This window comes from Peromyscus californicus, unplaced genomic scaffold (genome assembly GCF_007827085.1).
Source record: "Peromyscus californicus insignis strain IS unplaced genomic scaffold, ASM782708v3 Scaffold_6__1_contigs__length_162567912, whole genome shotgun sequence".
In the NCBI taxonomy this organism is placed as follows: Eukaryota; Metazoa; Chordata; class Mammalia; order Rodentia; family Cricetidae; genus Peromyscus; species Peromyscus californicus.
In genome coordinates this window covers 157,502,856-157,527,391 of record NW_026294584.1, presented here as the reverse complement: position 1 = coordinate 157,527,391, position 24,536 = coordinate 157,502,856, and the positions used below count along the sequence as shown (strand labels likewise).

General features: G+C 46.4%; 2 protein-coding genes across 9 annotated transcripts in view; one reads left to right on the top strand and one right to left on the bottom strand.

The window, feature by feature from the left end:
* Positions 1–17,044, top strand: part of Dnai7 (dynein axonemal intermediate chain 7) — a 48,904-nt gene extending 31,860 nt beyond the window's left edge. For all 4 annotated transcript variants that reach the window (XM_052721379.1, XM_052721376.1, XM_052721377.1 and 1 more), the window contains 7 exons: positions 3,122–3,203; positions 5,916–6,076; positions 9,125–9,281; positions 11,338–11,552; positions 13,853–14,020; positions 15,453–15,566; positions 16,627–17,044. In XM_052721379.1, the coding sequence (XP_052577339.1) occupies positions 3,122–3,203; positions 5,916–6,076; positions 9,125–9,281; positions 11,338–11,552; positions 13,853–14,020; positions 15,453–15,566; positions 16,627–16,899 (1,170 nt within the window). In that variant the 3' untranslated portion in view covers positions 16,900–17,044. The remainder of the gene's footprint in view (positions 1–3,121; positions 3,204–5,915; positions 6,077–9,124; positions 9,282–11,337; positions 11,553–13,852; positions 14,021–15,452; positions 15,567–16,626) is intronic.
* Irag2 (inositol 1,4,5-triphosphate receptor associated 2) overlaps positions 16,995–24,536 on the bottom strand; it is a 54,856-nt gene continuing 47,314 nt past the window's right edge. For all 5 annotated transcript variants that reach the window (XM_052721381.1, XM_052721380.1, XM_052721382.1 and 2 more), the window contains 6 exons: positions 22,992–23,035; positions 20,667–20,729; positions 20,512–20,561; positions 20,157–20,258; positions 18,112–18,219; positions 16,995–17,492 (listed from right to left, as the gene is read on the bottom strand). In XM_052721381.1, coding sequence (XP_052577341.1) covers positions 17,249–17,492; positions 18,112–18,219; positions 20,157–20,258; positions 20,512–20,561; positions 20,667–20,729; positions 22,992–23,035 — 611 coding nt within the window. In that variant the 3' untranslated portion in view covers positions 16,995–17,248. The remainder of the gene's footprint in view (positions 17,493–18,111; positions 18,220–20,156; positions 20,259–20,511; positions 20,562–20,666; positions 20,730–22,991; positions 23,036–24,536) is intronic.

Genomic DNA, 24,536 nt, shown 5'->3' with positions numbered 1-24,536 from the left:
TACATAATTTGAGCTATGGCTTGAATCTGCACAACTAAAGCATTCTGTCTTCTATCCATGACTCAGTTACGGTGGCCTCGTGGGATCATGATTTGCCATTCTGTAAATTTAGGTGATTTAGGAAACAGTTTTTATAGAAGGCTTTAGTTTTAGTTATGTGTGTATATTTGTACATATGAAAGGAGTGCTGGAGGGGGGGGGCGCAGAGGAGGGTGTCACAACCCCTGGAGCTGAAGTTATGGTGACTGTGAGCTGTTCCATTCTGGTTCTGGGGAACCATTCAGGACCTCTGGAAGGACAGCAGTTCTCTTTCCTGCTCTGAGTCACCCCCCGGGCCCTGGAAGGATTTTATATTAAAAGCCTAAGCCTACGAGTTCATAAGAATACCAACAGGGCCTGTGTGTGTTAGATCGCACACCTGTTTCTGTAGATGTCTATAAGAATACCGACAGGGCCTGTGTGTGTTGGATCGCACACCTGTTCCTGTAGATGTCTATAAGAATACCGACAGGGCCTGTGTGTGTTAGATCACACACCTGTTCCTGTAGATGTCTATAAGAATATTGACAAGGCCTGTGTGTGTTAGATCACACACCTGTTCCTGTAGATGTCTATAAGAATATTGACAAGGCCTGTGTGTGTTAGATCACACACCTGTTCCTGTAGATGTCTATAAGAATATTGACAAGGCCTGTGTGTGTTAGATCACACACCTGTTCCTGTAGATGTCTATAAGAATATTGACAAGGCCTGTGTGTGTTAGATCACACACCTGTTCCTGTAGATGTCTATAAGAATATTGACAAGGCCTGTGTGTGTTAGATCACACACCTGTTCCTGTAGATGTCTATAAGAATACCGACAGGGCCTGTGTGTGTTAGATCACACACCTGTTCCTGTAGATGTCTATAAGAATACCGACAGGAAATGTCTTCTATCAGACAACCTAGTTCAGTACTTTGGGTCCAGCATCATTCAAGTTTTTAGGAAATGAGCAGAGTGAAGCCAGATTCTCTACCTGGATGTAACATAATCGGCTTCTAGCCCAGTTCCCTGTAAGTCCCCTCCCCTCTGAAGCCCCACACTATGTATACACTGTCTGAAAAGTTATGCGCTATTCTCTGTTTTCCCAGAATTCTGGTCTTCCAAACTCCCACCAGAACAGTCCATTGAGCTCTGAAGACAGAATTCTAGGGCTTCTGTGGCCTACAATTCCAGCCTGTTCCATACCCCTCCAAACAAGTTCCAAAGCTATGAACACATGGCCAAGTGCTCACAGCAACAGCCCCAGTCCTTGGCACTAATTTCCTGTTAGTTTCTTTCCTTGTGGCTGTGACACAATCCCTGAGAGAAGAAACTTAGGGAAGGAAGAGTTTGTCTGGACCTCACAGTCTGATGGGATGAAGTGCATCATGGGAAGGTATGGCAGCTGGACCACATGTGGCTCCTGGGTCATGCTACAGAGATAGATGGATGTTACTGCTCAGCTCTTGTCTATTTCTCTTTAGCTTGAGACTCCAACTCACAGAATGGTGACTCTGCTCAGGGTGTGAGCTAGTCAAGTCGACAGTGAAGATTCATGTAGATTTGAAATTGATTCTCTTACATTAAATGACTGGGTAGGGTTCGTTTTCATGAGCTTATTAAGAAGTTGGCCACTAGAGGGCTCTTAATACCATCTCTCAATTGATTTAAATGGCTTTTGTATGTATTGTAGGTGTATTCTAAATTGGTATATAGCACAAAATATTTAGAAGGGCCTAATTGAGGTATGGCATACTTATGAGCAAATTTTAAAATAGTTATTAGTTCCAGAAATATTTTATTACCCTGAGGAACAAGCAGATGGATATGAGTCTTTGAATTAAAAGTTCAAGTTGCAAAGTGTCTCTTTAAGGGGCTCTGAACTGGTCTGGAGATGTAGTTCAATAGAGAGATGCTTGACTGGCATGTGTGAGGCACTGGGTTCAACCCCCAGCCCTTCCAAAAGAAAAACTGAGCAAGCATGTATGAGGTTTACAGTAGTGTGTGTGTGTGTGTGTGTGTGTGTGTGTGTGTGTGTGTGTGTGTGTTGCACACTTTATCAAACTCTTAGGAAGTACCTGCTGTAAGGAATTCAACCTGATCTTAGTTTTCTTTGTGGAGGCGGGGCAGGGGATGGTACTGTCGACTAAACCTAAGACTTCAGTTTGCTTGTATGTTAGGTTGATGCTCTTCCACTGGATGATCTTAGGAGTTTTGGCTTGCATGTTAGGTTGATGCTCTTCCACTGGATGATCTTAGGAGTTTTGGCTTGCATGTTAGGTTGATGCTCTTCCACTGGATGATCTTAGGAGTTTTGCTTGTTTGCTTGTTCATTTTGTTGTTGTTTGTCTGGAGTCAGTGGTTTTGAGAAAGAATGTCATGGAGCCCAGGCTGGCCTCAAATGGCTATGTAGCCGGGGAAGACCTTGGACTTCTGAATCTCCTGCCTTCACCACTGAGTGCTGGGATCACAGACATAGCTATCACCCTGCTTTATGCAGTGCTGGGATCGAACCCCAGTCCTCCTGCATGCTGGGCAAGCTCTTACCTGAGCTACCTCCTGTCTAATTCCTCCTTAGTGGGCTGTCTCATGGAGGAGTGACAGCTGGCATTCTGGACATGTCCTGGTCTGTGTACTGAAGGGATTGCATGCGTAATGAAAGGTCAAGGGACGAGATAGATATCAAATCAAAACAACAGGAAGTTTGCCCCTGAAGTGGCAGTATTTAGGCTAGGAGCTAGAAAGCGATCATGGTGAATGGTTTTACTCTTGTTTTGGTTTGGTGTCTGAGAAAGGGTTTCACTCTGGTTTAGCCCTAGCTGGCCTAGAACTCACTCTGTAGACCAGACTGACCTCGAACTGACAGAGATCTTCCTGCCTCTGCCTTCTGAGTGCTGGAATTAAAAATCTGCACCACCATGCCCAACTTTGATGCTAGGTTTTTAATGGATTAACTTTGTGGATTTCACGTTTTCCAATGTAGTGTCAGGACATGCCCAAATTGCAGGTTGTTTTACGGACCAACATCTTCCTTTTCCAGTCACAGACTAATTTCTGTGGATGCTGACATTCTCAGCTCCCTGTTCTTTGGTTGCAGACTTACTACCATGAGGAGGACAACTCCAAAGGCCCCAGATACCAGCTGGAGATGCGGTTGCTAAGTGAAGTTGTTTCAGCAGGTATTCTCATCACATCCTCGGTGTATGATAGAGATTTTCTTCTTAGAAAAGTCACGCAAGACCGTTGTACAAGGAAATACGTTCAAAGTAGAAATCCTTCACAGTCCCTCTCCCAAGATAAGCGATGTTCACAGCCTTTTGTCTGTTGTCTCTCACTATGCACCTTTTGATTTTATTCAAACTGGGGGATATCAGATAAAAGACTTCTATTAATGGGAATGTTTTTGTACTCAATATTAAGTTATATACTTAGGAAAAATATATGTCCTGGACAATGATATTCAGCACTGATCCCAGGATACAGTGGTAGCCTGCCTCATTTATTAAAGTAGTTGCATAATTCAACCTGAACAAGGGAGCATTGTTTAAATTCCTGTTGCAAGTGAAATGACACCCGATCTCTTCTCTGCACTCACTGCTGCAGCATACACTCACAAGCACATGCATGAACACACACCTGATGTTGCTCGAATCTTAAATCTGTCTTATTAATAAAAAGCCCAGGATCCTGATATTGGGGTGAATGCTGAAAGATCAGAGAGACAAAGGAACAAGCCACCTCTTACCGCTAGGACTCCTCAGCTGAAAGACTCCTAGTTCCTGTGTGTTCACGCCTTATATACCTTTCTCCGCCCAGCCATTAAAGGCGTGTGTGCTTCCCAGTACTGGAATTAAAGGTGTGAGCCACCACTGCCCAGCTCTGTTTCTCTCCTAGACTGAATCAATGTCATGTAGTCCAGGGTGGCTTTGAAAACTCACACAGATCCAGACAGATCTCTGCCTCCTGAGTGCTAGGTTAAAGGTGTGTGCCACCACTGCTTGGACTCTATGTTTGATCTAGTGGCTTGTTCTGTTCTCTGATCTTCAGGTAAATTTTATTAGGGTATACAATATATCACCACACTTCACAGTCTTGGTCTGCAGGTAGCCTATGCTAGATGCACCTCGGAAAGGTGAAGGTGATCACATGGCTGGCTTTTGTCTGATGATGCCTGTCCTCTTCTCTCTCACTGCTCCTCTTTCTCAGTGACATCAAAGGAATCTGTTCTGTGTACTTCCAAGCATATTTGTCTTAACAAACCTCTGTCTGCTTCCTTACATTTCCTAATACACTTAAGTCTTTGTATTCTTTTATTCAATTATTTATATATTCTGAGGCAGTGTTTCATGTAGCTCAGGCTGGTCTCAAACCCTATGTAGCTGAGGATGACCTTCAGCTTCTGATCCACCTGGCTCCACCTCCCAATGCTGGACTCCCAAGCAAGCTTTATATGGTGCTAAGGATCGAATCCAAGGCCTTGTGCATACAAGGCAAACACCCTACCTGTCGAGCTCCACCACCACCCTGCCCCCATCTTTGAAATGTTTCTATGGCCAAACCAGGTAAGGTTTTTCTTCTTTCTAGACCCGTGACACTAGAGTAGGTGGGCCTCTTGCTATCCACACCAGTTCCCTACATGGTGACTCCTGTCAGAGATGTCGTCACCGTCCACATCTGAGCCCAGCAGGACTTCTGGCTTCTTTTTAGGCCAATAAATTATAAATTAAATACATTTAAAAGTTAGCTGGGCAGTGGTGGCACAGGCCTTTAATCCTAGCATTTGGGAGGCAGAGGCTGGTGGATCTCTAAGTTAGAGGCCAGCCTGGTCTACAGAGCAAGTTCCAGGACACTTCCTAACACACTTCTTAACACCTATCTACACAGTAAATCTCCGTCTCAAACAAAAAAGTTAAAGAGTGAACACTCACCAAAGAGACAGGTGGGACTGTGGGACCCCTGCTGTGTCTCTTTTGGGAGCAATGCCACTACAGTCCCATGTCTGCCCTCAGCTAGCTCTACCCATACCCACATATTCTCCTGCCAAACTCTACCACAAGGTACTGACATTATGCAGATTTTGTGGTTGAAGAAACTTGGACTGTACATATTAGTTAGCTTTGGGGGAGGGGCAGGGTCACATTACCCAGCCCTGGCTAGGCCAGCACTCACCATGTGGACCCTCCTGCCTTTACCTCCTAAGAACTGGGGCTAGAGGTGTGCACCACACATAAAGTCCAGCCACTGCTAAGGGTGACATTTGTAAGTGGCTGACTGCCTTGGGGTGAGAGGTGAGAAGGGCCCCTGTCCTGGTGACTGCAGGTGTGACTTCTCACTGTGCACTCAGATTGCTAGATCATAGGATCCTACAGAGTTCCTGCTTCTTCACTTCCCTGGATTTTCTATGAGCTGGTCCTATTTCTATTGAAATAACCATTTTTCATTTGAAACATGGGCCAAAATCTACTTTTCCACCATGAACTTCCCACCACCTTCTTTGGATTTTTAGTCAGATAATGTCCAATTTTAAGGACTTAGTTTGGTAATTATCAATTTTTGATCAAAGTGTTTTTTATGAAATACAATTTTACCATTAATACATGCTTATTATATGTAGCCTCCTACAATGCTAGTGTGTGCTGCAAACAGAGCCCTTCCTACTGCCCCCACTCGCATGTATACATGCACATTCACGTACTCACACGTACACACGCACACACAAACACACACCTGCTCCCCTCAAGGCTGGCTAGTGAGACACTTTAAGAACCATGCATGAAGTGTAGTACCCAAAGACAAACCTCCCTCAGCAGTCCTGGGATTTTGATCCCCCCGCCCCCAACACAAGACACTCAAGTCTGATCTGAAACTGCCGTAACTGTGGTTCATTTCAGCACAGCTGCGCCTGGTAGAGAACACCGTGGAATTTCCGCAAACCAGTGAGGAGAAGGAGGTGGACTTGTGCCATTTCTCCACCCTGGGTGGCGTGTACCACCTGGACATCCTGGAGCTGCCCCCTCAGTGCAAACCAGTGAAGGGCTGGGTACTAGTCGAGGTAGGAGACGCCTCCGTGTGAATCGCAGGTGAAATCATTTTACTTCATTGCCCGTGATCTCAGCATCTGATGCACATTGGTCCCATTGTTGGAGAAATTCTTTCCTGTAAACCTACAATACTAATGCCCAAAAGTGCTGACTGATCCATAATACTGCTTGTCTGCATCAGAGCTTGGCAAATACTGATTTTCTGTGAAATGGCCAGGTGGTAGCCATTTTCACCTTGCTAGGCTGCCCTGACTCTGAGAACCCCACAGCCCTCCTCTTTGGCACTGAGGCCTCTGTAGAAAACTGTGGGCACGCCTATGTTCTAGTTCAGGTGTGCTTATGGAGAACAGCAGTAGAGGGACATCCCAGGGGGACGTCACAGCTGCCCAGCTCTGCTCTGGTTCCATGCTTACAGAAGCTTCAATGACCTCTGTGGTCACTGGGGAATTTTCTAGAAAAACAAGTTCATAAGTCACTAAATCAGAAATTCCTAGGCTGGGGTTCCGCTCAGTGGTAGAGCATGCTCCTGGCATGGGTGACACTCTGAGTCTGACCCTCAGAACTGCCAAAAACCCAGAGTGAGGTTTTCACAGCACATGCCCTGAGGGCTGGGCAGCACCTGTATGAATCTGCCTAGAGAACATCCATGAACAGGCTGACCATTAGGACAGAGCAGCACCTGGGGATGTCTGCAAATGTCATAGTGGTTGGTGGCCTCAGATCCACTGAGTCAGTGGAGGCTGGGACTGCCAGCACACGGCACCCCGAGGACACCAGTGACAGGAATTCCCGGATGTCACCCTGTGCTGGGACCCCAGGCTTGGATTACCCTGTCAGAGCTGCCCCATCTCGAACAGCCCCTCCTGTGAGGACCTGGTGTATGTCCGTCTATAGTTTCTGTTTGTTTTGCTTTCTGAGACAAGGTCTCACTAGGAATCCCAGACTTCCTGCAGCCTACTTTATAGCCAGGTTTTTGTGGTGGTCCCCCTGCCTCAGCCTCCCAAGTGCTGAGATTACAAGTGTACACTGTTCTAATTCATTTATTTTCATTTTTAGTGGGTTGGTTTAGCATGTGCTAACTGGTCCCACCAATGGCCTCCTGCACCGGAAATTGCTCTAACTTATAAATAGCTCCAAAGGAAAAGTATTTCTTGTGTCTGAGAAACAAAACTTAGAAAAAAACGTGGCTTTTTTTGTTTTCTGTTTTGTTTGTTTAGTTCCATACTCCCGTTCTCAATAGCTGGGAAGGAAGATGAGTTCCTACTGACCGCTTGTGCAGCCCTTCTCAGAATGTTAAAAAATATGCCAAATCTTAACTCCAAGGCTTGGGTTTGAGCAAGGCCCTGTATTCAAACCCCAACCCCACAAAACAAGCTGCCTTCTACTTGTTGGTTCAGTGTAGACGAACTGCTAAATGGTCTTATTAATAAAAACCCGGAGCCAGATATCGGGGTTAAAACTGAGAGATCAGGGGAATAGGACAAGCCACAGCCAACCTCACCTTACCAACTCCTCAGCCTCCAGAGAGACCTACTTCCTGTATACCCATGCTATATGCCTTTCTGTCCCTGCCATCTCACTTCCTCTCTCCGCCCAGCTCTATCACTTCCTCTTTCTGCCCAGCTCCATCACTTCCTCTCTGTCTGTACAAACCTCCAGACCTCCATGGTTAGTGCTGGGATTAAAGGCGTGTGTCACCAATCCTGGCTCTGTTCCCAGTGTGTCCTTGAACTCACAGAGATCTGGATGGATCTCTGCCTCCCGAATGCTAGGATTAAAGGCGTGTGCTACCACTGCCTGACCTCTATGTTTAATACAGTGACTGGAGTTTTCCTCTGAGCTCCAAGTAAACTTTATTGGGGTGATACAGATAAAATATCACCACAGTTCAGCACCACTTACTGGACTTGGCTGGCGGGCCCCATGCCTGTAAGTGTTTGGAAGTAACTTCCAGGTCCATGCAGATGTTTTTCCTGATCACTCCCAGCAAGATTTAATAGTGCAGGTGTGCCAAACACTATCTTACGGGTTGTGTGTATGTATACCTTGGTTTTATCCATTGGACTCTTTGCCCAGCTGATTTTGATCAGGCCTTTCCTTTCCCTTCCTCCCCATGAAATAAGAGCAAATCTAAGGGAGATAATGTGGTCTGCACACACGTGGCAAACTAAGAAAATCATCCCTTTGGGGCTGGTGGTATAGCTCAGTGGCAGAGTTCTTGTCTAGAAAAAGACATCCCTCAGTGAAGGCAGACCTTCAAAACTCTTTATCCACAGGAAGGTTCAGCCCAAGACAAGTTTTTCAAGAAATCATCCAAAAATGTGCTGTTGAATTTGGCCAGTGTCCTGCCTCACCTCTTTGTATCAAGCACCGGAATCCACAGAATTCTCCCGCATGCCTGTGTGGCTCCCGAGAGGACAGTGTGTGCTCACCTGACTGCAGGGCTCTTCATTTCCTGTATTCCAGAATATTCTCCTGGATTTTCTGACTTTCACCTCCCCTGGTGCCTTCTCTCCCTGTTGAATCAAATGGTTCACAGCCCTGCCTTGCCTCAGGAATCGGCTGTCAGCTGGGGACCTTCACCCACTCCTTCCTGTGCTGCCCAGGGGACACCCACACTTCTGTTCCATTGCCCAGGGCCCCTCATCAAAATATCAGACCTAGTGACTTTGGGTCCCACGGGAGGCATTTGCGTGTCTGTGTGAACTCGGAGTCTTCTTGTGGTCTTCGGCAGGTGTCCTGATTCCTCTTGCGCCTTGGTTGTCGGCTCTGTGGAATGCAGGTTTGTCACAGGGCTTGAGATGTAGATGAGCGGAATACATTCTGGAGCCTGGCCTATAGGAAGCTCTGTGGTTATGGTTAAGTTTGGCAATGTTTTCCCCTCAAACATTTATCTTTGAGTTGTGTTCTGATGTCTCCTCCTACTTTAGTAGATGCATATGACATCGAGCAGAGCTTGTTAGGGACAGGTGTGTCAGTGAGCAGAGCTTGTTAGGGACAGGTGTGTCTGGCTGTTGCCACCACCTTCTAACTTTCCTCATTCTGGTCATTTTTAAAAGATACGCCAAGAAGGATTACAGAGGTTTACATATCCTCCAGAAACCACAGAAGAACCCGATCCAGAAAATGCCTTTCCACCCATAGAGGTCACACTGGAGGTCCATGAGAACGTAATCTTCTTTGAGGATCCCAAGGTCATAAGGTGGGATGCAGAAGGTACAGCCATGCCTCAGCCAGCCAGGAGGGTAATGCAAGTGACCACAGCAGGTGGCCCTCCCTCCCTCCCTCCGTCTTCCGTGGTTTTGAGACAGGGTCTTGTAAAGCCTGACTGGGTCTCCAACCCAAGGTGTAGTCAAGGATGGCCCCAAACTTCTTATCTTCCTGCTTCTACCCCTCAAAGGCTGGGATGGAGCCCACGGCCTCGAAAGCTGGGAGGTGCTATACCCTCTGAAATTCCAGCCAGAACTTGTGCAGTTTACACTTGTTATTGGCCTGTTTGGGCGGAGGGGCATGTGCATGCCACAACACTCGTGGGGGTCAAATCACAGCTTACAGGAGTCAGTTCTCTCCTTCCACCCCGTGGAGTCCAGAGATCCAAACTCATTGTCAGGCTTGGCAGCAGGCACTTCTAGCCACTGAGCTACATCATGCCAGCCCAGAAGAGTCACTTTAAGAGTGATGCTGCTAATTATTTATCTCATCTAACCCACACTGGACCCGAGAGAAGGCTTAGCAGGCACAGCACTGCCTATGCTGGCAGGAGGACCCGGGTTTGAATCTCCAGAGCCCGTGGAAAGCCAGGCCCTGCAGCACACATCTCTGGCCCCATGGAAAGCCAGGCCCTGCAGCACACATCTCTAGGCCCGGGGAAAGCCAGGCCCTGCAGCACACATCTCTAGCCCCGTGGAAAGCCAGGCCCTGCAGCACACATCTCTAACCCCTGTGCTCTACAGTGAGGTGGGAGAGAGAGACCAGAGAACCCCAAAATCTCACCGGCTACTCAGCCTGGCCTGCACTGTTGACAATGAGGGACTCTACCTCAAGTAAGGTAACTGCTGAGGACCAACACCTGAAGTTTTCCCCTGATCTCCACATGCAGACACATGCAACCACATGGCAAGGAATGTCACCTGTTTCTCGACATGACTGCACATTTTTCAAGTTCTGTTCATGTCACACCCTCTGGCTGACACCTGTCATCGTCTGTCGTGTGTGTGTGATGTGGTCCTGAACAATGGTTCTATTTTGTTTACTAATGACCAGTGCTGGACATTTTATGTGGTGGACTTGCATCCATCCTGTTTAATGAAATGTTTATTTGAATCATTTTTCACTAAATGATTTTTTTTTTGTTTGTTTGCTGAGGCCCAGAATGGCCTTGAGCTAAGCACATAGCCCTCAAACTGGAGAGCCTCCCACCTCCGTTTTCCAAGTGCCGGGATGCTGCCATGGCCAGGGCTTTCCCCACTTCTAAACTAGACAAAACATGCCACCTACTGTATGAGAGCATTCCTGTGAGGTGTAGACAGGAAGATCTTAGAGGTGGATCTGGAAGTAAACATTCAAGGGAGTGCACACAAGGGCTCTTGTTGGGAGGGGTTTAAGAACTGTCTCATTGCATAGGGACATGGCTGCACAGCGGCATCCATGTCCTCAAAGCAAGAGTGTACGCTTATAAACAGGAGAATTTACAGCTATTGAAACAGAAGTGAAAGGGCTGGAGAGAGGCTCAGTTGTTAAGAGCACCTGCTGCTCTTGCAGAGGACCTGGGTTCTGTTCTGAGCACCTACATGGTCACTCACAACCATCTGTTAACTCCAGTTCCGTGAGAGCTGGTGCCCTCTGCTGGCTTCTGTGGGCATTGCATGCATTTGGCCCACATACATGCATGTAGGCAAAACACATAAATAACATATAAAATAAATAACAAACTTGGAAACGATCCCTGAAAGTATAATTGTAAACAAAAATAAACTTTAAAAACTAACACAGGTGAAGACCCTCTGTATATGGCTAGGGAAGGCTGGCACCGTGCTCACGGGCAGGAGAGGGGGGCTGAAAACAGGCGTGAGAGATGGCACGGGACAGTGTCACGTGGAACATGCTGGAGTTTGGACTGGACCTTGGGGGCAGGGATCTCCCAGCAGGGGGAACTTTTCCTTGAGAGTCTTAATACAGAAAATCCCTTAGTGCACAGCATATGTGCTTAGCTGTTTTTAACTCATTTTTATAGGAAAGACATGAAACTAATGTTCCATCTTCTGTTGTGAAGGTAAAATCTGGAAAACAGATGGCATTAGCGAGGTTTTTTACAGTCGAGAAGACAGGCTCATAACCTTCTGTTTGGATACTTTGGGCCCTGTGACCTTGATTCAAGATGCCCATATTAATATGCCGTACCGGTCCTGGGAACTGCGACCCCTCGGTGTGAACAGAGTCCTCATGACTGTGACTTCCCTTTTCACTGAGCTCCAGATACACATCAAGGTGGGTGACTTCACAGCCGGCCTACGGGTTGAATAGTGTGTCCATGAGCACACGTGTAAAACGTCCCGGGGCTATGGCTTCTGAGTTCATGGGTAAATGAGCAACAATGTGTAAGATGGAGGTTACTAGCAGTGGGACAGTCACCCCAGCAAGCCTCCCCTGGGTATGGTGTCCTCATCCTTGTCTCAGGAGCTTCTCTAAGGCTTGTCTTGCTGAACAGGACTACTGCCCCTCAGAAAGTCCACAGCCTTGGAAGCCCCAGCAGAGAGGATTTATACCACCAGGCTGAGGGTGAGGACAGAGGACTCACTGCACAGAGACCCAGGGGACTTTCTTAGGCAGCATGGAGATGTATTAAAACATTTATGGCGAGGGTGTAACCCTCAGTTACTTACAATCACTGGTGAGTTTGTGATATGCAAAATTAAGTAGTTTTAAGAGCTGCAACCCTTCTGAATATAGTAGAAATACTAATAGACCATCAGGCTTCAAACCCACATGGGACAGACATGGTGGCAGACACCTTTAGTCCCAGCACTCGGGGCAGAGGTTCCAGCCAGCCAGAGCCATGCTGTGAGGCCCTGTCTCAAACAAGCAAACAAAACAAAATCTCTGTGGGGTCATAGGTGACTTCTCAGGCCCTCAAAACACAGGCAGCCTGCCCTCGGTCTGTTAGGAATCATTGGCTTTCTTGAGAGTGTACAGGGTATTGCCCTGCCCAGCCCAGCCTCCTCACTGCCCTGCTCCCAACCACTCTGTCCAAGTGCAGGGAACTCTAGTCTTATGGCAGAGTGTAGATGAAAGTCCTATATGAAGGGACTCTGGCCAGCTCGAGCACGGCATGCATGACTCTGGCAGGCCTTGCCCTTCTAAACATTGTTAGATCACATTCCTAAAGCCAGCCACCAAGGTCTACTCCCTTATTCAACCACTTCCTCCTCCTGAGGCTGACTGCCGTGGTCCAGGTATCAAAGTATTGAAGTCCAGCAATCAAAAGCTCCCTTTGGCTCACCTAATTAATGTGCCCAGTCAAAATACAGTGCCACGTCCTAGCCCATCCTAATATGGACCGCACTGTGGTGGTATTGTGTTCCCCAAAATATTGTGCACCCTAATAAACTTATCTGGGGTCAGAGACAGAACAGCCACTAGATACAAAGGCTAGAAAATGGTGGCACTCACACCTTTAATCCTAGCATTCCAGAGGCAGAAATCCCTCTGGATCTCTGTGAGTTCAAGGCCACACACACACACACACACACACACACACGCACGCACGCACGCACGCACGCACGCACGCGCGCGCCTTTAATCCCAAGAAGTGAGCCTTTAATCCCAGGGAGTGAGGCAGAAAGCAGAAAGGTATATAAGGCATAAAGACCAGGAACTAGAAGCATTTGGCTGGTTAAGCTTTTAGGTTTTGAGCAGCACAGTTCAGCTGAGAGCCATTCAGATGAGGACACAGAGGCTTCCAGTCTGAGGAAACAAGAGCAGCTGAGAAGTTGGCCAGGTGAGGTTAGCTGTGGCTTGTTCTGTCTCTCTGACCTTCCAGTGTTCACCCCAATAACTGGCCTCAGGTTTGATTTTTATTAATAAGAACTTTTAAGATTCCTGCTACACCGCACCTTTTTCTCCTCTTAGAAATCACACCTGCAAGGTCATTTGCTGCTGTTTTTCTGCCTGAGTCAGAAAGCAGCTGCTTTAACTTTTCTTCCCTGCTTGATAAAGGATCTCTGTGAAGAGAGGTGTTTGGGTGTGGTTTGTGCCATGAAATGCATGTTGGATTTTGAGCATTTGGTATGAAAAAATCAACTGACTTCATTTTTACACTGAGTAGGTACTGATCTTTTAGATATAGTAGGTTAAATAGGCAGTGCTATTAGCATTAAGAATACAGAAATACAAACTTTGTACCCCTTCTAAACTGGACAGTTTGCAGCATGTTAAATCTCACATATGTTAAAAACTAAGAATAAGTCCTAAAAGTACAATCATGATTGTTTTAATGGCTATTTTAATTCAGAATGAACATAGAGTGCTCTAACATTTTATAAAATAGATCTGAGACACCATTTTTAATCCCTCAAGTACCCAGAGAGAGAGCCTAGGAAGTTAATGAGCTGCCTGAGGCGGTGATGGGTCCTTGAGGTGATGGAACCTTGTGGCAGGGCTTCAGATCAGGCCCATAGTAGATACATTGTTTAACTGTAGAGTGGTATATGATTTCAGAACTAGCACAGAGTGAAAAAGCTAGACCTGGAATAATACTGATTGGTTTCTTCTCTCTCCTTGAAATTTAGGAGAACCTCTGCATGCTGGCTTCAGTCAAACTGAGGAGCCAAGACCATCTGTCTCATTTAGAAGGAAAATGGATGACGCCCATACCCTTCATTCTGGCTATGAAGGAAGCGGGCCTGAACATCTTCCCTGCTGTATACTCTCATTTTTATGTGGTCGTCAACAACAAGGCTAAGTGAATCTCTCTAATACAGTGGGAACCTAGAATGCTGCTGCTATTAAACTTCGGGGAGGGAAACCTAGGGCTCCCTCCGATTTAATGGTCTTCTGAAAGATTAGAGTGCAGTAGTGACCTGCCATCCACACGGTCACTTTTAGCAGAAGCAAGCCCAGTTACTGCTCATTGTATTTTCTTCCCTTTTCCAGTGCTGGGTCACAGTGGGGCTGTATTTTCTCACCAATCACATACAGACCACCAGCCTGCAAAGCCATTTCCTTCATGGTTTCTCACACAGCCCCCGTGTCTGTGTGCTGTTCTGTGCTCCTCACAGGGGTTCAGTTCACAAGACCCTCCATGAATCTGAGGCTCCTAGAGAACAGGACCTTTGGCTGTTCTAGCAGCCAGCCTGGCACTGGAGTGCCAGTGCTTGTTAACACCCCTGTAGTAAATGAAGACACAGGTGCCCTGAATCATGGAAGGCGCGTTTGTAGACAGAACTGCTCTATACTGGAGAACACGCCTGACACTTTCTGGTGTCTTTTCACCTGCCAATAGTCCCGTGACACTTGTCAATCATGGACATAAATACATAGGTAGAACAAGTCAGTTCTGTTTTGTTTTGGGTTTTTTTGAGACAGGGTTTCTCTGTGTAGTTTTGGTGCCTGTCCTGGATCTTGCTCTGTAGACCAGGCTGGCCTCGAACTCACAGAGATCCGCCTGGCTCTGCCTCCTGAATGCTGGGATTAAAGACGTGTGCCACCACCGCCCGGCAGCACAAGTCAGTTTTAAGGACCCAGTGACACAGTTAACTGTGCACACTGCCCTGACAGGTCTGTAGAACAGTCCCTGCCCTGGAACTGATGTTCTAGCAGCACACCGCCCTGACCTGTCTGTAGGACAGTCCTTGCCCGGGAACTGACATTCTAGCACAGAAAGCAGCATAACTGAAGTGGCTTACACATTAGAACGGTAAAAAGTGCTGTGGGGAAAACCAAACCAAACCAGATGAAGAGTGGGGCAGGGGAGTATTTAGCAGGCTGCTGTGGAGCGGGACTGGACTCAAGGTACGTGGTAGCCAAAGCTGCAGAGTAAGGTGTGCAGCCCCCAGGGTCTGGGCCGGGGGTGGGGTGGGGGCTCTTTCTAGGTAGAAAGTCCAGCTGCAGCCAGGCCTCCCAAGGGAGCAGCAGCCTGGCAGGTCTGTGGACTGCACAAGAGGAGGCCAAGGAACCGGGAACTGCAAGACTAGGAAGGGTACAGTGTTGGCGTCAGCTCACAGAGGGCTTTGTGGACACCGTTCTTCAGGGAGTGTGCAGAAGGGAAAGCCATTGTCTGATTTTGAGAGTGGAGTCCCAGAATCTGACTTAAAATTGGAACTGAGGACAGATGGAGAGGAAGCCCAGTGGAGCACTCGGAGACTGACTGTGCTTACGCCCTCTGGACAGGTCCCCCTGGTGGAGATGAAGGCTTATCGGCAAATGGCCCTGCTAAGCTCTGCTTTCGCATTTAGCTGGAGCAAGTGGAACATGGTCTGCAATTCCACGAGAGTTGTGTTTAGGGTACAGTATGCAAACCCCATAAAACTGCTTTGTCCTCCAAAGAGAAAACACTCAGGAATGAGTGTAGCCACCTTCGCCTCTTAAAGAGGTGAAATGGACATTCAGAACGGTGTTTTGAAATTCTGAGTGTTGGCTTGTCAGTCCATGGAAAGATTTGCCATCTTTACCCACTACGGTACCAAATGCTGTGACCTTGTCTGTGTTGACCCCAGAACAAAGGGGAAACCATGTATGTGAGTATCTGTGGTTCATGGCCCTCTGCGGAGGTCAGGCCTATAGTGTAACTTCCTGACACATTACTGTTGACATACGGAAAAGACACTGTTTTCAAACTCAAGGTTGACTGAATTTTTCTGAGTTAGACTTAAGGTTGACTGAATTTTTCTGAGTTAGACTGAAAGCCAGAACCTCATACATACTGTATGTATGCTCCACCACTGAGCTATTATCCACCCTACCCCCTCCCACCACAAGGCTCAGCAATGAATATGTCAGCATAAAGCAGCCATGTATTTTTCTCCTGTTGCTCCCGACTCTGAGAGCTGGGTCTAAATGGTGCATCAGTGTTTCTGGATGGGGTATCCCACTGTCCCCTCAACTTCCAGAGCAGACCTGGGCAACATTTGTCTCATGAATAAATGGGCAGATGCTGCATAAATACCAAAATGCATATAGCTTCGTGGTTCAACTCAATTCAGAACTGGGGTGTGCAGAGTGCTTTTAGCTGTGTGTGGAGGCACACACCTTTACTCCTAGCACTGTGGAGGCTGAGCCAGCCTGGTCTATGTAGTGAGCCTGTCTTTTTGTTTGTTTGTTTTTTGGTTTTTCCAGACACAGTTTCTCTGTGTAGCTTTGGTGCCTGTCCTGGCTCTCGCTCTGTAGACCAGGCTGGCCTCGAACTCACAGAGATCCACCTGGCTCTACCTCCCAAGTGCTGGGATTAAAGGCGTGCGCCACCTCTGCCTGGTGAACCTGTCTTTAAGGCAGGTGATCTGGGTACTCAGCATCTCCTTTCCTTGTGTGTGTTTTGGCACTCTCAGAGTTCAGATTCTCTTTTCAGGTGAAGGAAGCCCTGGCCGAAGCCACAGAGGATCGTCTCTGGGGCCTCCTCATGTTCAATGGTGACAGGGCACAAATGCTCAAGATCAGGGAAGACAGTGAGATGTTCTCCGAGGCCCTCCAGGAGGAAACTGAGTTCCACTCTACCTTGTACCACATGGTGAAGGACTTTGCATCTGCAGAGGCGATGGAGAGGGTCAGGCGTTCCAACTGCCAGTTCATCGACTCGGTGTGCCACATGCTACTGTCCACCCGGGTCCTCAGCTATTCCTAGTCTTCACAGCCTGTGGAAGAGCTGGTAGGACCCCAAGAATCGCAAATAAACTACAAAAATGACCTAAGAGCACTCTATATTCAAGCTTCACTGCATAAAGATTTGAATAGTTCTTTATTTCAATAAATTTCAATAAAGTACTCTATCTGTCTGTCTGTCTCTCTCTCTCAGAAAGCTCATTAAAACACCCTAGGTGGGGTCCCCTCCCTATGCTATGTAGTTGAGGAATTAAAATATCTCAGCTGCTCTGAGAACCCTGGTTTTGCATTATAATTATTAGAAAGTTACTAATTTATGAATCTCAGAGGAAAATGTTAAAATCAGAACGGGACATTCGGCCATGCTGCAGTCACACTGGCGGAGGCCCATTGTGCCTGAGTCTGGTAAACGGCCATAAGATGTGTTCTAGAGACATCCAGGAGTTCCCTTCCTGTGCGGGTGCGGCCTCCACAGCTGTCTGGAAGAACTGGCCTGCGAGGAAGCTCATCAAGGCTGCGAACAGCACGATGAAGACCACTGAGAGCCAGAGGACTCTGTTGGCCCTTCGGAAGGACGCCTGCAGGTGAGTGACCCACGAAGCCACCGAGCCACAGCTGTGGGGAGAGTACACAGGGAAGAGGCAGTCAGTGTGTGGAGCCTGGAGACTCTCGTTACCGAGTTCCCCAACAAGGCTGCCTTAACTGCGTGTTGGGATGGAGCCTCTTGGTTTAGGGGACAGTTTGCTCCCCACCATTTATAACTAAGAAAGAAAGGAGTAGCCCTCTATGATGCTGAGACTGTGACATAGGCACTAAGACATTTATCTCATCCTTTCGTCATGTAAAGCAGGATAGATACACATTCCACGAAACCCAGTACCCTGCTGTGCTAAAGTTTAAACTAGAGAAAACCAAAGTATACATCGGCCTCACTAGCCTCTGCACTAATCTGAAGGCTGTTCCCCTGGTCTCCACAGAACGGCCCACGCAAGGGCTCCTTAAAGCAGCAGCTGTGAGAGAGAGCCTGGGATAGCCTGGGACTGAGCCAAGGCTGCCTGGCTCTGAGACAAGTTCCAGGACTACGTGAAACAGGGTTGGGGAGCTACTGTAGTGGACCATCCCCATGCTGGCTCATCCTAGTCATAACAATCCCCATGCCCTCCATAAAGCAGTTTGAGTGGGATGGCTAGCCCTGTGTTGCCCATTCCCGCCCTCTCCAGTGAGAGCAGCTTACACTGCAGCGCTGTCCCAGGTGGACGGGCTGCTTCTCTTCTCAGAAAGGCTGGCCTTCCTGGTCCTCTCCACTGCCTCTTCTCCCGGCGGTTCAGAGGCATCTCTAGTTCTGCAAGTAAGTTTTGAAACTAATGACAACAAGCTACATTTACCAGACACTGTCAATGTTTAGTATATAACTCAAAGTGCTCGAATTCTAAATGTTAGATCACCAAACTTAGGGTAATTTAAAATAACTTCTGTGTAGAATGCTGGCCAGTAACACCCACAAGAAAGAATTCAAAATTGCAAGTCAGTCTTTAACCCTTCTACTCAACAGTGTGGACATACGTGCACATCTGTAGCATCCTTTAAGAGCATGCAGACAGCACATTTCCTGAGTGAACACTCAGTGCCCTGCCCTCCTTTAATGTCTTCTGTCAGTGGTCCATTGCACCTGTTCTCTAGGACAGCCTTTCCCTTGTTCTGAAATGGGGTCTCATGGTTAGCCTTGGCTGGCCTCAAACTTGGAGTGATCCTCCTGTCTCTGCCTCCTGAGAGCAGGGGTCCCAGGCATGCTCTTCTGGCTTCTTTTTGATAGTGTTTTGGATCAGTGCTGACTTGTTTTACAGTCATTCCTCTAAACATCTTAATTTTAAAGCATATGCAAATATTCTGAACGCAAAGCCAGCTAAGCAAACTAGTACTTAGAGCCCTGGGAAGTGTCTAGACTGAGTGGATTGTAGATCATAATTTAGAGAGGCTTCCTCCACCTAAGCAAACTTTTGTAACTAATAGCTCCTGGTTGGATATGAATTTTGAAATAGCTCATGATGCCCTTGATTGCCAGAGGAGAGTGTCTAAGGAGGAGGGGGCACCATTCCGTGAGCTTCTTGATCTCTGTCTTCTGTTTACAAAGACGGAATGAAGCCATAAGCAAACAGTCTTTGAAGGAAGCACTTGGCATTTTCCCACAAAGCTCAGATCTTTCACCTTAACTAGATGGGGAGCACGTACCGCAGGATCCTGGGATGTATGAGTTGCCTATGTCATCAGAACACATCTGTCACCATAACTAGATGGGGAACATGTACTGCAGGATCCCGGGATGTGTGAGATACCTATGCCATCTCTTACTGGTGCTTGGGAGTGATCAAGTACGCTGGAGGTGCTCAGTGAATGTGTTAAAGTCACTTTAAATGAGAGACCCGAGGGAGGTGTTTGAACATGTGACAAAAACAGACTAGGTAAGGTGGAGTGAGGGGCATGGCAATGAGTCACATCACATTGCCCTCTACTTTTCACTATGGAAGCATGTAGCACATTTTCACTCATTAAATTTGCTAAACATATTCTAGACACAGTGGTAACACCTGTAATCCAACATTCAGGAGGCTAAGACAGGAGGATTGCTGTTAGTTTGAGGCCAGCTAGGGATACATAGCAGCCCCCCTTTGTCAAAAAGACAAACACTGCTAAGCAAAGAATGAAATGACTCCTCTTTACACAAGACAGATGAACATGCATGTCACAAAGGGCATATGTTTTCTATGCAAATGTTCTGTATTCATTTCTGGTTTTAGTACTCTACGGTGATGGAGATTTTACTTTTGTGGCTCTGGTGATGGGCACGTGTAGATGAATTTCTAAACAGTCTTATTAAATAAAAAACATGAAGCCAGATATAGGGGTTAAAGCCTGGGAAGATCAGAGGAATAGGAACAGCCACAGCTAACCTTACCTCACCAACTCTGCAGCTTCCAAATGCATCTTACTTCCTGTCTATCCATGCCTATATGCCTTGCTGTTCTGCCATCGGATTTACTCTGTCTAGCTATGAGATCGGTGAGGTGAGGTTAGCTTGTGGCTGTTCCTGGCACGCCCAGTTCTGGGAAGTTCCAGAGAGTTATTTAACTTAAAATGTTGCCACACTGAGGGCCAGAGGAGCCACTATGTCCCCAAATGACATTCATAAAGTGGTTCACAGTCTGAGTCTTCCTTCTGACCCCCACTCTGCATGCTTCAGCTCACATCAGGTCAACAGACACATTATAATGAGTCACCTACTTCAGGTCACATTTCTCATCTTCAGCGTCTGCCCAGGAATAGGTGCTAATAAATCGGTGTAGTGAGGGGCGGTGCTCACTCTGCTTTGTTCCCAAAATTCTCCTACACAAAGATAACGGCCATCTGTTAAACAAAGCTGTACCTCGTGTGTCCCCTTACTGCTTAAGTCAATGCAGAAGTTACACTGGCTTCTTTCCCCTTTCACATCCAGGTAACTCTCATTCCCCAGTGCACCTGCCACGATGGGATACCAGCCTTAACGTCTGTGCTGCTCTCTCTGAACAAACCAAAGGTTATTAGAAATGCTCATGTGCTTGCCATGGGTTCCCAGAGTGTGGGCACAAGTCACACCTACCAGCTGCTTGACCGCCGGCTGAATCTGTCGTTATTTTCCATCCCAGATGCCTTTGGGGGTTCGAGAAATCATAAAATAGGAGTTCAGTGAAAGAATTACGTTTTTGTCATAGAGACGAGTTTACTTCTGAGGCAGAGACCTCCACGTGCACTTACCATCCCCACATTTCCAAGATTTCTGGGTAAAGAGGCAATTGTCACTCTTCGAAGAGATGATGGCTGCACACACAGGAGAGAGAAGTACAATTAGAGAATTCTGGGAGTTGCGTCCTCCGCCACGCTGCACACGCCCGTGCTCAGCCCTCAGGGAGCAGGTGAGCATTCTAGGATCTTGCATGGAGAACTCACCTTTCAGAAGTATTGACCAGTTTATATTCTGTCTCCCTCAACCTTGGATTTATAACTTTCGCTAGCTAAGAATGATATTTCTTATCTGGGTTTCATTTATCTGCCTTCAGCGTAGATCGAACACCTTTGCTGGTGAATCACCATCTGCATGTATGTGTTGAGAAACATGTTTGTCCTTAGGACCATTTCCCCTATGTTTTTCTAGAAGACGAGCTGTGTTGTAATTTAGCCAAATGTTTTCCTTTTCTTTTATCTTCGCTTCTATGCTTAGAAAATTCCAGCTCAAGAGGAAGTCAATATTCACCGCACTTGTAGCTTCTCTTGTAATTTTTCAAATAATACATTTAAAATTCATGGAACTTTTGTTAAATTTGCTTTAACTAATACACATAAAAAATTACACACTGATAGGGAAATGAGCCGCTTTTTACTTGTCATGTAGTGTGATATCTAAATTGGATTAAACATCTCTCTCTCCTCAGACATTATGGTAAGTTTTTAAAAAGTTCTTTCCTGCAACTTTTTGAAGCATTTACCATGCTGCTGCTACTTTTAGTCTTCCACTAAGCAACAGCACCCCAGGGTTGCCACTGTACTAATCCCCACTCTCCCTCAGCTAGGGGTAACTGCCATCCCATGCGTAAACTCTCTGTTAGTGCAGGCAGCTCTCCGGTGCCAGGCTCAGCATTGCTTGGGGAGACCAACGTTTTTAGACTCTGTCATAAGTGAGACGTTATATTTTAACAAATCAGTGTGTTTGTAGGCCTTGAGATTTGCATAGGGGAGTATTATATAGTATTGTGTAGCTTAAAGAAATGCCACTCAGGAATAAAAAATATTTTAAATGAAAATAAACTAAAGGAGTTACAATGGTTGATGTCCATTGTCAACTTGGTTGTATTAAGAAACTAACTGGGGCATTAGTGAGGAACACCTCTGGATATGTGTCTGCAGGGATCTCCCGACTGTGGGCTAGATCCCGTGGGCCTGCATCCTGCCCTGCCTTCATCCTGTGAGTGGGCCTGCATCCTGCCCTGCCTTCATCCTGTGGGCCTGCACCTTGCCCTGCCTTCATCTTGCTTTCTTGTTCAGCAATAAGACTTGATTCTTTAGACAGGCCTGGAGACATCCAGGAAAAAGGCTGTCTGTCCCCATCTCACTTCCCACCAAGAACAAACTGGGGGTGTTGTGGGAGACTTCAGGGCTGCTCTGTAGAAGGCAAGACTGGACCTTTCTCTCGCTCTGTGGCTTTCCAGGAAGGATGCAGCCTGGCTCTGAAGCAGAGATGTTAGATGTGGTGATATTTTGTCTGTGTCCCCCAATAAAATTTATTTGAGGATCAGAGGAAAAAGCCAGCCACTATAGTAAACATAGAGGCGAGGCAATGGTAGCACACGCCTTTAATCCTATCACTCAGGAGGCAGGGATCTGTCTGGATCTCTGTTGGTTCAAGGTCACACTGGAGACAGAGCCAACCATGGTGACACACGCCTTTAATCCCAGCACTAACCATAGAGGTCTGGAGGTCTCTACAGACAGACAGGAAGTGACAGAGCTGGGCAGGAAGAGGAAGTGATGTAGCTGGGCTGAGAGAGTCAATGAGAGAACAGAACAGCAAGGCATACAGGCGTGGGTAGACAGGAAGTAGGTCTCTTTGGAAGCTGTGGAGTTGGTGAGGTGAGGTTGGCTGTGGCATTTTCTATTCCTCTAATCTCTCAGGTTTTAACCCCGATATCTGGCTCTGGGTTTTTTATTTAATAAGACCTTTTAAGGTTCATGTTATAGTTAGACCTCAAGGAGGGATCAGGGCCAGGGGCAGGGGGCAGGGAGGACACATCTATAGGGATCCTGAGTATCTGCTCTACCATAGTCCGCTTCCCTGACCCAGCTTTGGTTGAAACAAAACTGCTACCCTGGCTTTCCTCGTGCTGTGGGGCTGTTTTGATTGACATACAAACAACAGGAAATGGAACGGTGTGCCTCATAAACTGTATAAACAGACACACATGTATATTCATGCATGAGAATTTAAATCAGTTGCGATTTTCAGTAAAAGACACATACTTTCAAATACTATCTTAATATTTCACGAACATTTCGTCAACATTTGTTAATTATGAAATCAGTAATTACCTTGGAATTTAAAGAAGACGAACGTTTTTTAATCTGGCAGTCATCTAAAAGGAAAACATTTTCATGTTAAAATTTTCTGAGAATTATTTTATGTTTATATTTTCCCTGCATGTATGTCTGTGCATCACATCAGATCCCCGGAACTGGAGTTATGGATAGTTGTGAGCCACTGTGTGGGAGCTGGGACTCTGTTAGAACAACTTAACCACCGAGCCATCTCTCTGGCCCCACATTTTTACATTTTAAAAACCACACATGCATTTTTGTCAAGTAAAGGTCAGAAAAGGTTTACTGAAAACTCTGCAGGAGACTAAGACAGGAGAATTGCCATGAGTTCAAGGCCAGCCTTGGCTACAGAGTGATACTGTCTCAAAAAGCTAACAACAGAAAAGAAAAACAAAACAAAACAAAACTCTAGAAACTACTGAGAAAGATAAATACGTTAATTTTATTCTATTTTTGTGGTACTGAGGCTTGAGCTCAGGGGCTTCCTACATGTTTGGCAAGTGCTCAACTGCTGAGCTACATCTGCAGCCCCAACAATCTCCATAGAAACCATTAAGATACAGGCCTTAATGTTTCTGCAGTTGTCCACAGTGCCTGCTAGCATGCAGAAGAATATCAAACACTGCTGCTCTTCGGACGGGGGGACATTGCTAAAGTAAGAATTCTGTTCAGAAAAGTACTCAAAACCATTGTGGGGCTGGAGAGATGGCTCAGTGGTTAAGAACAGTGGCTGCTCTTCCAAAGGATACCAGTTTAGTTCCCAGCACCAACATGACAGCTCACAACTGTCTTTAAGTCCAGTTCCAGAAGATCAGGCCCCCTTCTGGTCTCTGTGGGCACTGCATGCACATACATACAAGCATTTATGCCCATAAAATAAAGAGAAACAAATCTAAAAAAAATGGTAAGATTTATAGAAACCCCATGTTCTCATCTGTCTTCTAATCCACCGGACAGCTTACTGTGCTAGGATCAATCACTCCAAGAATCCAACTATGGCTGGTGAGAGTGGTTTGTTTATTACACATATCGTGTGCAGAGAAAGAACCAGCCCTAACACGCCCTGGCTGGACATGAGTCTATTTAATGTTCCAGACTGAGCACCATGTCTCTGCTCTAAATTGATGGAATGAATTTTGAGGGTATTACCAAAGGATCCTTTGTGCCTTTCTGTTTATCTTTTCTTTTTCTTTTTTTTTTCTGTTTGTCTTTTCTTGTTATTTTATATAAAGCCCAAGAATGAGGTATTTTCTAATATAACCTTAATGTAAGGATCTTATTACACAATGTAGCAAGACAGTAAGAGAGCATGAAAGAAGAGAATGTTAGAAAAGCATGACTATTATCTTTCAAAAAAAAATCTATGCAGGCCAAGCATGGTGGTGCATACCTTTAAACCTAGTATGTGGGAGACAGAGGCAGGTGGATCTCTAAGTTTGAAGCCAGCCTGCGTCCACATAGGGAGTTCTAGGACAACCAGGGCTATAGAGAGAGATTCTATCTCAAAAAAAGAAAAAGAAAAAAAACCCCTAAAAACTA